General features: G+C 33.0%; 2 protein-coding genes across 2 annotated transcripts; both read right to left on the bottom strand.

Moving 5' to 3' along the window:
- Positions 1–1933: 1933 nt before the first annotated feature.
- Positions 1934–4925, bottom strand: LOC102582882 (protein argonaute 4A-like). Its single transcript, XM_015310470.1, has 15 exons — positions 4908–4925; positions 4718–4825; positions 4560–4622; positions 4376–4489; positions 4136–4284; positions 3923–4067; positions 3709–3846; positions 3491–3621; positions 3270–3335; positions 3034–3094; positions 2834–2945; positions 2660–2736; positions 2426–2520; positions 2313–2344; positions 1934–2214 (listed from the first exon to the last, which is right to left on the bottom strand). Exons 1-15 carry the CDS (start codon positions 4923–4925, stop codon positions 2096–2098), a joined length of 1428 nt encoding a protein of 475 aa, XP_015165956.1. The 3' UTR covers positions 1934–2095.
- A 2897-nt stretch (positions 4926–7822) lies between these two features.
- LOC102599931 (alpha/beta hydrolase domain-containing protein 17B) lies at positions 7823–12634 on the bottom strand. Its single transcript, XM_006351374.2, has 5 exons — positions 12074–12634; positions 9680–9716; positions 9345–9581; positions 9139–9186; positions 7823–8509 (listed from the first exon to the last, which is right to left on the bottom strand). Exons 1-5 carry the CDS (start codon positions 12373–12375, stop codon positions 8018–8020), a joined length of 1116 nt encoding a protein of 371 aa, XP_006351436.1. The 5' UTR covers positions 12376–12634; the 3' UTR covers positions 7823–8017.
- Positions 12635–17345: the final 4711 nt, after the last annotated feature.

Raw genomic sequence — 17345 nt, 5'->3', positions numbered from 1 at the left:
TGTCTTTGAAATATTTCTAGCTGTTAATTACTGTAATTTATAGTACTTTCTAAGAAATTTTCAAATAATATATATTATTTCATTTGTCCAATTTATGTGTCACCGATAAAATTTGAAGAGTTAATCAGATCTTTTACATATTTTTATATCTTTTGAATATTTAAGTAAATAATTATTGTGATTTATAATATTTTATACAATTATTTTAAAAAAATTAAACAACAAACAAAACGAATTCATCATAGGAAATTACCAAAGCATCCTTCAATACATCAATAATGGGTCCGACTTTTTGTTTTTAAGAAATTGCACATTCGAAGGATATTTTTGTCTAAGATGGAAATATTGTGTAAAAAATGTGTATTTATTGTGATTTTGAATGTTTTGTGGGGTAATAGGACGCACACAAAGTTAAGGTGTCTTTTTGAAAATCCGGGACAACTTCAAGTATCACTTAATGTTTTTTTCTCAAAATCTAATTTACTTTCGTAAACTATGTGTCAGATCAAAATCAGATTAACAAATTCAAAAAGAATGAGTAATAAATAGCTCATACAATGACATATTTATTATTTAACTAAATAATAAATATGTAACTAAAAATCTTGTTAGCTTTTGGTTGAAAGCTAACAAGATAGTTACAATCATAATTGTGGCTTATTATATATATATAATATTAAAAGTTGAAATCCCCTTAGTTTAAAGTTAGATTACCAATTTGCCCTTCAATTGAACATTATTTAAATTTATATAACATTATATTAAAAAAAGAATAATATTTTAATTACCCAAAAAATAAATTCACATTTCAATTACAATAAATAGATTAATTGATCGGTTTATAAATAGAAAGATAAATTCACATTTCCTTCAAATTATGCATTACTCATCACAAACATGTTCATAATATTATTATTGATCCATCTTTTTTTTATTGTCAATTTATTTTCTGTTTATTAAAAATTGAATTTGGAAACTAAAAGATATTAATTTATTTTTACTGTTCGAATAGAATGTTGAATTTTTCATAATATTTAAATATCATATCACCAATAGCTATGTTTCATCAATAGTCAGAGATAGTGCTATATTTTGTAAATACAATAAAATATACTCATATGTAAACCGGTGGTCTTATCACAAGTCATTGCACTCTCAAGGCAATCTTACTGTATTATCGTTCAACTTTGATGTTTAGGTGCTTTACAGAAAAATATAGTCATTTGTTTTATACAAATTTTAGGGTCTTTTTTTGTTATAGTATGCAGAATATGTAATTGCGATTTATATTTATGATAAATTTGTTTTGTGCCTTGTTTATTTCATTATATGCATTTATTATTATTTTTCAATTAGAAATTCATTGACACATTCATTCCATTAGAGATTATATTATCTTAATTAGTTTCACATATAGATGAAAAATACACCATTCTTATTTATGATTTTTCTTAATGAACAAAATCTAAATGATAAATTAATATTGTTAATTTCAACATTTTCTATCTTATAACTCACTTTTTAAATAAATAAATAAAATAATAATAATAATAATAATAATAAGGGGCAAACGTGCAACGCACGTTCCCCGAAACTAGTTAATATATTATTTTTAGGATAATTATTCTACTAATAATTTGAGTTTTTGGCGCTACTATCTTATCATAAAAAAGATCTCTGACGATTCATATTCAACATGATAATTTATATTCAACCACGTTGAAGAGTCTTGGACATAAGGTAAATTATTTATACTTGATCTCCACGTCAAATCAATGATTACATTATATATGTTATTCACATATATTTGCATCAATTAATCATAGTTAGTTTTCTTTTTTTCTTATTTATGTGTCTGAATTTAACTGACCACGAAATTTAAGAATATAAAAACATAAGGTTTTCTTCAAAGAAGACTTGCAGTAAATAGATAGTGATCCTCCTTGTATACTGATGTAGCATCCTGAGGTTTAATTTGTTCACAAAATCTGAAAATCTTGTATGTAACCAATGCCTTTTAGACTTGCCTAATTGTTAACAGTACATTTTGAACACAAAGAAAACTGCACTTTTTAGCAGATGATGGTACAGAATTTCAGCAGAAAAACATTGTATCGCGCACATTTTTGTGCAACATTGGCAGTTCAGGCCCCTCAGTCTTCATAATTTCTAACATCTGAGCTGAAACCAAACGAGCATAACGAATCGGAGCCACTGCAAAACATCTTAGTCATTCAGAATCAAAGTTGGGAAAAAGAAATGCAAGAGAAGCAGCAAACTGTTTTACTCTGGCAACTGACTATAGTTCTTACCTTCATATATAGCACTGGTGCATCTCTGAGACCTAAAATGTTTTCCAAATTTGAAACGATCAGAGAAGTTCAAAGAACTGAGTAAAATCCAAGCATAACCACGGGGAACTTACACGTAACATAAACAATGGACTAGTTCCTGCACACTATCAGATGAGAAGCCGATTTCATCCAACAAAACAAAGTAGTGAATTGGCCTGCTAGTCCCCTGCATTATGTTTTCTACATTATATAGTGAATAAAGGACGAAGCTAAAGCAAAAAAATGCCTGATAGGACTATGCATACGACAAAGTGTTGCTTCATGTTTTTCATCCAAAAACTGTTTTTTTTTAGTGAAATACTTACAACTCTTGCCGCATGTGCACATATGTAGAAGTTGTTATTATACAGCGGATGGCAAATTTTAGTATCAACAACTGTGCCTGTCATTAGAAAAGTAGAGTTGTAAAATGTATTTATTTGATGCTGTGCTGGTGGTTTTACTAGTACTAGTATAGTTGTAGGCAGTTGAAAGCTCACCAGGAGGAATATTGTCACTGGAATTAGCTTGGAACAACTTTGTGTGATGTCTTCTTTGTGCAACAATAAGAGTGAACTTTGGAGACCAAATCTCATCCAGGAATTTACAGGCCTATAATGGTCCATAAAGCGGATTAAGAACCTCAAGAAACAAGGCAGAATCTATATACGCCTTGATCAAATGAGTTTACAGAACAAACCTTAATAATTTCCTCCATTTCGCTAATAACATGCTTGAATTGAGATTCACTTAAACCTTGTCTGAAAAACTTTACATTAGCAAAACCTTTTACAAGTCTTTGAGATTCAGGTATGTTATGAGCCAAATCTAATTAGCTTCCCCGAGGTTTCCTCAAGGATTTCGAGGACTATATCTATGTAAACAAGAAGTAATATCACGACAATAAACAAACAATGATATTAGAAGATTTTGCACCTGAATATAATAATCTGTTCAGGCTTCCTCTTCCCCGAACTTGCATGAAAATCCATTAGGAGCTCCCTAGCACAAACAAAAATATGTAGCCTAAGAAGCGTTATACGACCTAAATCAAACTTCTGATATGAATCCCAACTTCTTCATCCTTTATGCTTATTAGTCCAAGCAAACCAAACAAAAAATGAAGGATTTTTTAAGGTGCAGGGAAGAATCCCTACCTGATCATGCCTGAGTCCTCCCTATCTGAAACTGGTCTAAAGAGAGAATGTATAGTTTCGGTCTTTGGTGGTTGGATACAGGTAGAAGCTCTATAGTAAGAAATCATTGGCCACTGTCTAGAACCGACCACCTAATGCACAAAATATAGAGATTACTATCAAACTTGACTGTGCAAAATAGCCTTGCCAAACCAGACTATTACAATAATAGGACTTACTGCAGCAACGGAGGGTAAATCTGACCGTGAAGAAGGGGCATGTGTAACGCCCATTGCTAAGATCATTGTGGGAACTTTAGAAACTAAGGGGATAGTCTGTGAAACTTCAGCTGATAACATAGAATTCAGACCACCAAGCTGCAGGACAACCAAACTTTTTAGAATTTTTACAAGTGATCAACATATATGTAAAGAAGTGATTAGTGTCCCATACTTTTGCATTAATTTTTAACATAACATTAGCAAGATAAGTTTCATCAACTTTGTTCTTTGCAATGCACTGGTTACGAATTCCGAAGGTCATAAGACACTTTTTCTTCCATGGACCTAAGACAGTCAAAACCATATTTGAGTCATACAAATACCAAGAAAGTGAAAACAGTATATCTGACTGGATATATTTCTACAACCATATAAATTAGAAAACTTTGCAGGAAGAAAGCAAAGAAGGAATCGAGGAGGATCCTTGCGAAATTTTGGAATTATTTGTTCAAACATCTTGTCCACTCGAACAGATCCCGGTTTCTTTTTATGCTTAGCATTCTCTTCGAAAACAAATGATGGTGGATGAATGTGCTGCAACAAAGACGAATATATACGCTATTCAGTGAATAACTATAAAGGTTTGCATGTGTGTCAAATATCTGTAAGAAGTCAGTCATATCACCATTCCCCTCATTGCACCCAATTTCGCCATTTCAATGCAGAAAGCACGTATGTCATGACCAGAAGAGAAGTTCACCACAGCCCAAAATTCAATGCTTTTTGGATCTGCAAACTTCTGCAGGAGAGGTTAATGATGTCCTCCTCAATCAGAACATGAAAATATTAGATAAAATGCGGTGCATCACCTTGCCGTTAAAGCTCCAGCGCGAAAATTTTGAAGCAAGATTTTCCTTGTTTCCCACTCTCAACTAAAAAGTGAGGCCATTATGAACTATCTGATGTCATTATAAATATAATAGTAACAACTTTGAAAAAGGAGGTTAGATGTCACACTATATACTACCTGTGGAGGAGATATAACTCTTCCCTCTACTTCAGTATAAGATTTATTAATTGAGATTTCACAAGCGCGCAGCATGGGGTCTGTGTTATAGTCGTTGGCTTTAAGCTCCTATCAAGACAAGAAAAATGTTTCAGCATTGTGTAACTAAATTCTGAAAATATGGTCAGTCAAAAAAAGTATGTGAAGCTACCTCATTTAGATGCTTCATGAGTTCTATCGGCTTTTGGCTCGACTTGTTCACTAATAAGGATCTTTGATGCAAGGATAATTCCTTTTTGAATCGTTGTAAGGGAACCAATGAACAGAGCTAATGAAATATTCAAGAAATTACATGATTTTTCCAAGAACAAGTCTTTCAAAATCTGGGATAACAAGAAAAACAGAAGCAAATAAAAGCTACCACACCTCAACAGGAATGAACTGGGCTTTGCGCTGGCTCCCCACATTGATGCATGGCAAGTTTGATGAATAACCGAGTTCTATTCCACGTTTCCTAACAAAATATTCATAAACAGTTATCTCAACAGTCTGGACATTGTCATTTTGATTATTGGATCCCCTCAGCTGCAGAAGAAACCTGTTCAATAAACAGCATAATGGTAAGAGAAACAAATAATAGGATATTAAAGACTATAACAAATAAATCTAACAATTTAGAAGCTGAGAGCTTACTTCTCCTCTTTACATGTCCTGTTGCTAAGTCCAGTGATTTTGTGTTCTCTATTGGAGTGTAATAGCTTAATTCTGAGATTTTTCAAGATTTTTGCCTGCAGCAGGTAGAAACTAGAAAATTACACAAAGTTACAGCAAATCCAAGAGAGTGTTTAAAGCTGAGGCGACCTTAGTCCAGTCGATTTTGAAGGGAGTTTCCACATTTTGGTTGGCCATTAAAAAGTTAACTAGTGGACCTGGCTGTATAAGTGTTGTAGTAGATGTATCTGTCCAAGTTAGGTAGAAAGCATCACTAAAACTGTTCCAAATGTTTCGAAAGAAATACAAGGACCCAAAGGGAATTGCATTAACTTACCAAGGTTGAAATATAATCCACCTTGAACAGATTGGAAACTCGAATGAAAACCTCGGCATCCAAGGATACCACCAGTCAAGTCCATGAAGTTCTTCATCTCGTTGGGGAAGTACGATTGGCGGAGCAGAAGGCAGTTCCTGTCGAGGACCAAAAGAGGGAAAGAAAGTCAAGAGTGTTTTGATGGCTAGAAATAGGTTTTGATGGATCAGTATGCACCTTTTTGCATTAGAGTGTTGCAAAATGGTGTCTAATGCTATCAGAACTTCATTATTTCCTGATTTTACTCCATGCTTTCCATCAGGCATTGTCTTAAAGGGGATGATGGAAACAAAGTTTATCTGTACTCTGAAAGTTTTGAATCGGGATATGATCTTCTGCCTCTTTTGATCACCCTCACTTAAGTCTCCATCGCCACTAAGGTTGCCTTCCGTCTTGCACCTAACGTTGAAGCCAATCATCCCAAAAAGCAAAAAGAGAAAGAAATGATGCTAGATGAAATATTACCCGTTCTATGATCGAATGAAATGCTTAAAGACTTCATATACCTTTTTGATGTTGCAGCATCAAGTACAACTGTGAAATCTAGCTTCTTCTGTGGTAAAAGACTAGTTGTGAACAAGCTCTGTTGCCCATCAGAAGCAAATGCTTGCTCTCCTAACTCGGAGCTGTATATCTCCCAGAGTTTATGAATCACTTTTCTAATTAAGTTGCTTCCAGTTACAGGGTCCCCATTTTCATATAGGACGTTAACCTTTCACGAGTTAAAAGAGTCATATTTAGCTCCGTGAATTTAACTTCCACGTAGTAATCAAATCAAGAAAAAATGAACTTACATTGTATGAATAAAGTTGGCTTATGCCACCTTGAAAGCATACTCTAAAATAATTTGTCAGCAGATGTATCTTCTTTCCCTTGACCCCCGGACGAGGTCTGTTCATCTGGTTAAAGTTTGGCATCAATCTCTCACTAACTGATCCGCAACCTTTCCCTGGTTCAGCTTTCATAGGAACCACACCTGAGGGAATTTCTTTGGGAGGTGGTGGCAAATACGGGAATAACTCCTTAGACGCCATTGAGTGCTTCCTAAATTGTACAGAATACAGCTATATCATCTTATGAAAGCATAAAAGAAATGAACAAACTATATGACGAATTAGACCATGTAGAAGCATAATCATGTTTCATCAGATAATCAAATGGAAATACTCGAAAGAAGATTACGAGAACCAAACAAGCTTAATATATTCATTTACTTCTCGTATTAGCTATGACGACAGCAATATGTCTTGTATCATATTGAAGTGAAAAGAAAATTACCTTGAGATGAACCACCTTTATAAGATGAGACAAGCAAATGAAGTTTTAAACACTCAACTGTTTGGTGAATGTTTTCTTCATTTATACTACTCTTAACATACACTTACTGAGGAAGAGCTGCTAGTACAAAAGGATAGAAGGTACAGAGATTCATCTTTATCCAATGATTATGGATGTTCTTGCTCCTTTTCTAGCGAAAGACGTACCGTAGAAATTCTGGGCAGTTTCACATGTTTGATGTACTTCCAAAAGGTTAACATATCATTTGAGACATTCATGTGCAAAGTGTAGTACTTATTTCTGCAGTTATCAGTAGTGCAATATTCCAAAAGACAGTAAAGGAATGCATGGTGTCTGCAAGGCTGCAATACCCTCCTCTCCAAATCACACACACCTTTCACTCCCAATTTCTCTCGACTACTTCATCAAGGTACCAGATTCTTTCCAATAACACAAATACTGGGTAACTCGTCCTACCAAAACTTAAACAGATGAGAAGAAATCACTTTACCCCCAACTTCTACACGGGAAAAGAGGACAATTATGTTTTCCCTTTGAGTAAATGTCCTTCCATCAACACAAAGTAATTAGTTCCACAAGTTACCCAACTAGCTAGTTGCAAGTTAAAACCACAATATTAAGCAAAGGCCTACAATTGAGAATTTCTTGTTACTACTACTATTTAGGGACAAAAACTTTAAAACCCCTAAACATGAAGATATACTGCTAATAAATTCCGCAATGCGGCTTGATCAAACTCAAAACTGTAATGAGATGCCAAACTATATTTCTCATTTGTTCTTTTCATAACAGAAAGAAGAAGCACAAAGAAAAAAAAAACAGATATGCTCCGTTGAACATTAACTAAATCACACTCGATAACCATAAATTAATTGTTAAGTTGTTGCACTATTATACTCCCCCACAATTGACTTGACCATGAAATTTACAATATATCAACCAGCTCTTATTCTATCTAGCCAGTCCACACTTTTTCGTGCTTTTTCCATTTGTTGGTCGATGCTTCTTCGAGGCTTCTCAAAGAATTCCACGCTCCTCCTAGACCTCTCTACTTGGTCAAAAGACATCCTTAACTTCGAAAGCTTATCATCATTGGCATACTTGTACTCATAGTTTTTCAACTTTTCCGGCTTATCAGTGCTTTTTCTTGGTTTCTCTCTCCGATCAGTGCTTTTTCTTGGACCTTCATAACAGTCTGTACTCTTCCGTGATTGTTCAGGCCTGTCAACACTTTTTCTTGATAAATTTCTCTGAGAAGGTGGTTTTTCAACTGTAGATACAAACTTCTTCAGATGTCTAATGTATTCGGGGTATAGTTCTAAGTCGCAATGTGTTCCCCCTTTGAGCCATAATGGTTCATATTTTTCCTGGCATAGCTCCCATAGCTGTTTCCCATGGGAGCAGTCAACAACTTCATCAGAAGTGCCCTGCACAACATGAAGAGACTCATGTAAAGACTGCAGAAGTTAATAACTTTAGATGACCATACAAATAAAGCAATTGAGCAACACACATGCAAAGAAGGGAAAAATAAATAAATGGGAGTAGGCAAATCCGATGATATAAAGCTTATATAGAGTAGAATGGATATAGAGGATTCATACAGCTAATCCCAAATAGTTGGGGACTGATACCTAGTTAATTAATCGATTGAACTGCTCAACTATAAACATTTTTCACTTCATAAGAAATGTGGCCTGTTAACTAGTATCTTTTTTCCCATCCCAGTGGAGTGGTTTGGCGGGGTTGAAGTATAAAAAGTTCAAAACCATTTCATGTAACTCCAGTAATGTACTGGCCTGACTGTCCATTTATTATTTCCTGTTAAAACCTCTTGTTTCCGTCTTGAATGTGTTAAACACGGTCCTTCAGGCTCAGTTTCTTCCTAGTAAACTAACATAATGTCCCATCACACAGAGGCTCACCATGCATGTTTTGCATTATCTATCAATATTTTGCTAGTTAATTAATTCAAGAAGCTCATTTATTGCTACCACAGGAGGCCACACAATTAACTATAGAAAACTGGTGAGTACATGACGAAGTTTATACTTACATGAATGATCAGGACAGGACATTTAACCAATGGGATCTTGTCAATGTTCTGCACAGCGCAAAAAGTAATTCAAGTTCAGCGACGGATTTTTAATGCGTACTATTTTATAACAAATAACAAACACAAAATAATTTACCAGGCACAGGAAGGTGAATCTTACAGCTATAATATGAAAGAGTTGACTAGATCAATTGCAGCTATTTTACCTTATAGATGTCAAACCAATATGTGCGTTTGACAGGATACATGACCCTTAGGCCTGACAGGATTGGACTATGCAAAATAACTGCTCTAAGTCGAGGCAAACGAGCAGCAAGGTCCGCGGTAGGACCACTTCCAACAGATTGTCCATAAAGGATTATATCTTCCTGCTTTGCGCCATAACTCTCTTCGAGACACTTGTATGCAGCTTCAATATCTGCGTAAGTGTTCTGCTCACTTGGCTGCATAAAGCATTTGGAGATCAAATTCAATTCATGCACTTGAGCACTTAATGCAGAGACTACCTTAAGTATTCCAGGAAAATTCTATTGCCAATTACCTTGCCAGATGACTGTCCATAGCCAGAGTAGTCATACCTACATCATTAAAAACACAAAACAAAGAATTCATAAGGAGATATATACCTAAGCTATCTTCCGATTAATTCATTAGCTCAATGAAGAGAACGATTAATCTTATTTAATTGTGCTAGATCCTATGAGGAACTCAGACAGAATACATGCCAGATCCCTGAACTGGGAAATGTTTGAACAGAAAAGATGAAACTTGTTTGAGTTCAAAATCATGAACTAGCAAATGGATCAAGCATCTCGGGTACCTCTAAGTTTTACTTACTGAAATTGTTATCTGTTGGTAGAAACTTGAACTAACATCAGCATACTCATTACTAATAAATATTTTTTCTTTTTAAAAAGATGACACAAGATTAAGAAAGTAAACTTCACAGAACCCAAAATAATGTGAAAATGTTGGGAAATTATACCCAATGGGACATGCTTGTAAGGGGCACATACCGGGATTCACCAAAAATCTTGTGGTGGTCGTGAGAGGGCCTATCTTTAAAAGACATGTAGGTCAACATACCCCATTCTGTCAAATGAAATATCCTAGAACAGGATTGATTTTTCACGAGTTCTGTAAAGGTATTATGAGCAGAACAGAAAAGAGGGAAGTTTGATTGCTCCAATAGAAGCTTGCTTTCATACATTTGTGACCAAACTTTCTAGATGACCTTTAATAGGGTAGGTTCCAAGGGAGAGCAATCAATCTACACTAAACCCTCGGTATCTCTCAATTGAAGTTGTCAAACCAAGCCAAACAGAATCGATTATTTACTACAGCAAGACCAATGCTGAAAGGAAAAGCTTATCATCAAACATAATCAATTCTTGCTTCTCTCCCAGTCATATATGCCTATTTAAGGCATGTTGCATCATAAACCTCTTTCCTAAGCTATGAAAAATAAAAATGATTATAGCAATCTCAAGAGGTTCTCAACCTCTACAGAACACATAATTAGAAAACAAAAAACCACCAAGGAATCCCATTATTCTGAATTTATGTTTCTTTTTCTAAAATTAATCAATACCAACATTTCCATCAGAGATCCTAGTCAAGCAAATCCTGTTGTTGTCAAAGTGAACTCTACTCGAGATTAAAGTGGATAATTCCATATATTTCCTTCTTCTTTTTTTCCTCATAGTACGCAGAAAGGACATTTATCGTCTCAAAGTAGTATATAGGGCTCCTTTTAAGTTATTAATCTTTCAAGTTCATGAAGATTCAGTGTACATATCTCAAAAGTCAAAACTAAGGTATTGGCAAAATAGGATCCCTGGAAACTACACATCAAATTCATAAGAAATCATCCTTTACCACTATGCATTATGTTTATCCCTTGCCAAGGAAATTTTGGCTGTATCTCCGCATTCTAAATTTCATGACTTTACAAAGTACAACTGCCCCCATATCTAACTATGGAATTATTCAGAAAACGGAATGGAACTCCACATATATACATCAACCTTTAATCAATCTGTAGTTGAAGGTCATATAGCTTCTTAGTACCAAAGGTAGTGATTTCACCGCATTTAGCTGTTTATTCGCATACATTGTACTGGTATATTGGAATTACCTTAAATCCATTACATGAGACATCAGCCTCGTTGTTCTTTGCACCACCTTTACATTTATGGAAGTTGATATTTCTCGCATCTTTCCCTTTTCAAATCCTTCAAATGAGGGAATTGATGTCGATTTCTACCTCTAATTGTATTTCACTAGGTTATTCAGTTAGCAGTTTAGCTCCAACACTTTGCTTTTTCGAAGTCGTTAAAAAGTCATCTTGGACCCGTAAATCCTTAGATCTAATACTATCAACAGCATAAAATTCAGAAGAAACAAAGAGATCACCTTTAAGATATTTGAATTTCACATAGATGAGTGGGGAAGGGGAAAAGTAAAGGCCTTTGCTAAATGATGGTTAAATAAATAAGGAAAAAAAAACTCAAAAGAACCATATAGGGTTAAATTTAATATGCATCATGAAATTAAAGCATGAGATCACATAGGAAAAGATTCAATTAAAGATCAAGTCCTCGAAATTTGACAACTCCCAACAACCAAAAATTCACATAACTCAAAGACCAAGTCCTCAAATGATTAAAAAAAAAAAAGTTTTGGATAAAAACTGGTTTAATTGCTGAATCAAATCTGAAAACATCCATTAGCATTAACAATTAGCGTCACCAGCGTAAGAGAAAAGGTTCAATCTTGATATTGAACCTCCAGAGGAGCAATTATCAGATAGTAGACCCAAGGAATTGTTTGTTTTACTGTAGCATTCTAAGTTAACTTAATTTTCTGCAAACATTTGGCAACTGAAACTGCCCAAAATCCAAATAGAGAGAATAGAAAAAAAGAGAATAAATACCCCATGAGATTGACTTTAAGATGGATGCTAAGCTGAATGAAAAGCTCATACATCTGTCCAATATCAGCAGCGTTTCCGTGAGAGTAAAGTAAAGTGGTAGTAGCCATAGGGTAACGAATATAAATGGCGAGGATCTCCGTTCCCCGTCGAGTAGGGAACTTCAAAACGTCAACGTTTTCACGGTGAGGAAAAGTATCAAGCAGCAACAAACCAGTAAGTTGATCAGTAACAACCCTGTAAGAAGGCGGATTAGGTGGGAAGAAAGCCAACTTCGCCGCCATGGACGAGGTTACCCCACCCATATTTTGGAAATGAAAAAATGGTAGAAGAAGTTAGTTAGAGTGTGTTAATTGGAATGAAAGAGGAATAGGACATTGATTTTGCTGTAGAAGATGGCAATTTGTGCCTGTGAGAAGAGTGGGGGTGTGGGGGGGCCTTTGTTTGCAGGGAAGGGGAAGAAGAGATAAAATTATTATGAAGAAAAGTGAAAGGAGTGACCCAGCTGTGATGCAAACTATTCATTACACAATGGCCACATGTGCATGCTTACTTTTTAGTACTACTAATTTTGAGCCATTACTATGGTTTTCTGCTTACTCTTTTTCATTTATAATAATCGATCATCACCGGAAAAGAATAGCTGACAACTTGCAAGCGTTTCAATATATTTCACTTTTAATTAGAGGTTTAAACATTTGAGCGTTAAGAATTGAGCTTGTTTGTTGGGAGGCCACCCCCAGAAACTAACCTTGTAATGAAAATCTGGATTAATCAGGCTTTAGTAAAGATCCAGAAAGTCGTGTGGAAAATGAACTTTATCCTTACTATTCACCCTGTTTATGTTTGATTTGAGACATTTTTAAAAAAGCAATAAATAAAATGATGCTTCATTCGTCCATATTTTTATTAACTTCCTACATCATATAAGAAGCAATAAATATAATAGTGATTTTACAATTTTATTGCATCACCATGATTATTGTAAAGTCATCTTACTCAATGAAAAGTGAATTAGAAATAACTAGTACTCCACTTAATAGTAATGATAAAATAGTACATTATTTCTTAATTTTTTAAACTAAAAAGTGAAAGTCAATATCTAATTTTAATATAATATATGGACATGTAGAAATAACTTAATGAGTACTAGAAGTCATCTCAATTGTTGAGAAAATGAATTGAAAATAATAACATTATACTTAAATTAAAAAGGTAAAATAAATATAAACTTATGAATTATTTATTTATGTAGTGAATTTAAAAAAAAAAGGATGATGAGACTCGAAGTTTGAGTTATATATCACATTAAATCATTTTTACATCAATAATATTTTTATATATGTTATAGCATGTAAGTTACATATCTTACTTTTGGGATTATGAATCTCACCTTCCAAAAAACTTTTACCTAGAAATATTCTTGATTGTTTAAAAAAAAATGCACTCTTCAATTAATTCTAATATATATATATATAAAAAAAAAAAATCACAGCTCACCTCTATACAATTAAGTGATACCATGCATGAGGTTGTAGTGTTGTGATACTTACTCCTTCATTTTTAATTAGATATCTTAAATTTAAATTTTGATTTTTAATTGTCTTTAGTAATACTTAATCTTTTAATATAGAATTTTCTATGTGAATTTAAATTAATCAAACTCCAAAATAGATACCAATCAAGAAAAATAAAAAATAGACAATCCTCCCACTTACTTCCGGTTTTTTGAATTCTTGCAGAATGAATTGCGGCTTTGTGTTTCTCTATTTTGGCTCCAAAGTTTCCAATGGACTTTTCAAAGAGCCACCAAAAAGAAAATATTAAAGCAAAAAGTAATAAGGAAACTCACTTTTCTTGTTCAAAAATGAAGATTCTCTTCTTCTTTTTTTAAATTATTTTTTTAACTAATAAAAGAATACATTGCAATGTTTTTATGTAACTATGTTTATTTATAATAAAAAGGAAATTTCTGAGTGAATAGTTTAGAATAACTATATTATGAATAAAACTTGATATAGTAGCCTATTTTCAATGCTATTAAAAAGTGGAAAACTAAAAAAGGGAGAGACTATTTGAAATAAACTTTATAATAATTACATTCATTGGATTCTTACAGTGGATTAGTAATGATGCTTAAACACATGTCTTCACTTTCAACCTTCCCCCTTTTCTTGACTTTAATGTAATTACTTATACTGCCTAATCGTCAAAAATTGTATTATATAAAAAACAAATCAAAATTTATGAAAGATTTTACGCTTTTGGTCTCCTTATTATTACAGATTGTACATTTAATTTTTTATTAGTTATATATATATATATTTCATGCCTTTATATAAAATATGAGTATATTTAAACTATTTTTATGAACAGGTGGATCAAAGGTGATAATTTAATTATCACAATAAAGATAGTATTTGAGTTTGTGAATATTTGAAGGATTAAAAGTGCAAAAAATTGCCAAAAATAGATTGATGAAGACGGAACACCGGACGTTGGGGTTTTTTGCTGTACACGTGTCGGCATATTGTCGAGTCGCTTCACTTTAAGAACTCTTGCGTTGCTGCAATTTGCACACCTACGTTTTTTCCTCTTTTACTTCTTGTTGAACCAACAAATTCGTTACTCTTTTTTCCACGTGTGTTTGGTTCGAAGAGTAATATTTTTTACAAAAAATAAGTGAATAATTTATATATTTTTAATATTTGTTAAATCAAAAAGATATTATTTTAAAAATATTTATATGTTATTTTAGTAAAATGTTATGGAAGCAGATAGGGATGAAAAGTGGGGTTTCGAGAGTGGCGGGGTAGAATGGTCAAGAGGTGAGGATTGATAGGGTTGGGTGTGTGGGGAGGCGACAATATATTTAAAATGTCACTTATGCTGAGTATGCAATTTGTTTAATTGATCATTTTTCAAGCATTTTCAAGGATAATGAAAGTATAAATTTTATTTCAAATTTAATCTTGAGATATCAATCTTATCTTATTCAACTTGATAATAGTTTATTCCACTCGGCACCCTTCATGTAGATTAAGTCAATCTAAGAATTACAATCCCAAAATAATTTACTCCGCAAATCAAACAACATATGCTTAATGCAATTCTTCTCTTTCCAAAGGAAATAATATATAAATGAAAATAATTATAAATCATTAGGTTGTTTCACGGGCAGAATGGGGTTGTCAAATTTTAATCATATCTTTTCCTTCTCTTCTCACTTCCACTTAGTCGTTTCAAACTTATCTACAAATAATATATTTCTTTTTTCTTGTTTTTAAAAGAAGAATTATTATTTGCTTATTTGATAATGACTATTATAATAATTCAAAGTCCATTTGTAATATGACAAGAGTTCCCTTTGATTCTGCAAGGTTTTGAGGATCCATGGATGTAATACCCAATATAATTTAGTTAATTCAAATATTTGTGTACGTACACATTTTGAAGATCTTCATATATAAAATGCGATTATATTCATAATAGCAATTGAACTTAATTATAGTCAATACTTTTATTAAAATATATAACAAAACCAAAAAAATAATAGTAGTTATTAAGCTAATGTGGGAGTTTTCAAATGTTAATCCTAGAGATCTACACTACAAGAATATCGGCGAAAAGCTAATAGTCAATCATTGGGAGAATCACCGTTAAATATTATGATATAATAATAATAATAATAATAATAAGTATTTCTCTATCTCAATTCTCACGAGTGATAAAATTAGCTCAGAAAAATAAGACTCACTTAACCTAATTAAATTTGGATGAGTTATGTCTTAGTTCAACCTAATTTGATCCGTCCAATTCAATTCGTCTAAAAGCTTGACTAATTTGAACAAAATATCTTTATTTTTTGTTTTGTTTTTATGTATTTAATAAAGAAAAAAAGTTTTATTTCATAATTAAATTATAAGAAATGAAATAATTAAAATTGATAAGAAATTGGATGGGTTAGGTTAATCCATTATTTAGTTCATTTTAACCAAGTCCATCTCAACCCATATAACATTTGAAAGATTCACCCCAATTCAACTCGACCTGTCATCTATTTGACACCCATACAAGTTCAAGCTCTATGAACAAACTCGATATTATATAGAACGCTTTACTCTAAAAGTCAAACATTATGCTATGTGAAATCTAGATTATAAGTCGGACAACTCTAAATGAATATCAAACCCGAGTTGAGAAATAAAGAAATGGTTGGATGAATCAAAGGGTTAGGTGGTATTTCCAGGTATCCAGCTAGGAAGTGGGGATTGCCATAAAAAGTTGGGGGCCTTGAGGGGGGGCAGAGGTCACCCCATTCTATGCATTTGTTCATTGTGACTTTGCCATATTTACATGTTATACACCCTAAATTTCTGATAACTCCCTCTCACACATATGGTCCAAAATCAAATCACATCTACACTTTCCTTGGTCCCCACATTGCCCTCCCTTCAAACAACCCTAAAACTAAATTAGGACACAAATCTCAACCCTACCCACATGAGGACCATATATACCATCTTATAAGAATGTTTTTGTTTATTTTGTTTTCTTTTATCATTCGGTATCTGATATCTGTATTAGAGTATGGCTATTTTAAAATTTGTGCATTTATGGTTCATTATTTGAGGGATGCGCTTTCAACAAAAAAAAATTCTTCTATATTCAGAATTTGAATTTGAATTCAAAATCTCTGATTAAAGATAAAAGAAATCTCAATCATTTTATCACGATGAAATGTTGATATGTTATAAGAATGTAGTATATATGTTGCCCAATTTTTGGACACTTCCTTCGATGTTGATGAACTATGACTTCATCTAGTCCACACATGTCTACCCATATATTGAGAATTGTCTTTTTCAATTTTCACGTGTTCTATATTTGTCATATATGAAGTCGAATGAATGATATAAGGAATTTCTCGTATAGCTTTTAGTTTTTGAAATGCTCGAATAACTAGGGGTGTACAAAACCGAACCGAGAACCGAACCAAACCGCAAATCGAGTCAACCCGAAAAAAAAACCCGACTAGTGGTTTGGTTTGACTTGGTTTGGTTTTGAAAAATAAAACCCGACTATATTTGGGTTGGTTTGGTTTTAACTAAAAAAAACCAACCCGAGACCAAACCAACCCGAATTTATATATATAATTTTAAAATTTTATTTTATACATAAAAATATTTACTTTGATATAATTTTTAAATATTTCTTATACTTTTCCATAGTTTTTAATATTTAATATATTATTTCAAGTTTGAAACTTAGAATT

This window comes from Solanum tuberosum, unplaced genomic scaffold (assembly GCF_000226075.1).
Source record: "Solanum tuberosum cultivar DM 1-3 516 R44 unplaced genomic scaffold, SolTub_3.0 scf00127, whole genome shotgun sequence".
NCBI lineage: Eukaryota > Viridiplantae > Streptophyta > Magnoliopsida > Solanales > Solanaceae > Solanum > Solanum tuberosum.
The sequence above is the reverse complement of the archived record's forward strand: the minus strand, read 5'-3'. Positions and strand labels throughout refer to the sequence as shown.

Coding starts and splice junctions, on each gene's coding strand:
- LOC102582882 (XM_015310470.1), bottom strand. Junction 4,285..4,375: donor TGGGTGCAATGAGGGGAATG/GTGATATGACTG, acceptor TCTTTGTTGCAG/CACATTCATCCACCATCATT. Junction 3,336..3,490: donor GAGGACTCAGGCATGATCAG/GTAGGGATTCTT, acceptor TGTTTGTGCTAG/GGAGCTCCTAATGGATTTTC.
- LOC102599931 (XM_006351374.2), bottom strand. CDS start 12,375: ATGGGTGGGGTAACCTCGTCCATGGCGGCGAAGTTGGCTTTCTTCCCA. Junction 9,717..12,073: donor CTTAAAGTCAATCTCATGGG/GTATTTATTCTC, acceptor TTAATGATGTAG/GTATGACTACTCTGGCTATG. Junction 9,582..9,679: donor ATGGACAGTCATCTGGCAAG/GTAATTGGCAAT, acceptor TGCTTTATGCAG/CCAAGTGAGCAGAACACTTA.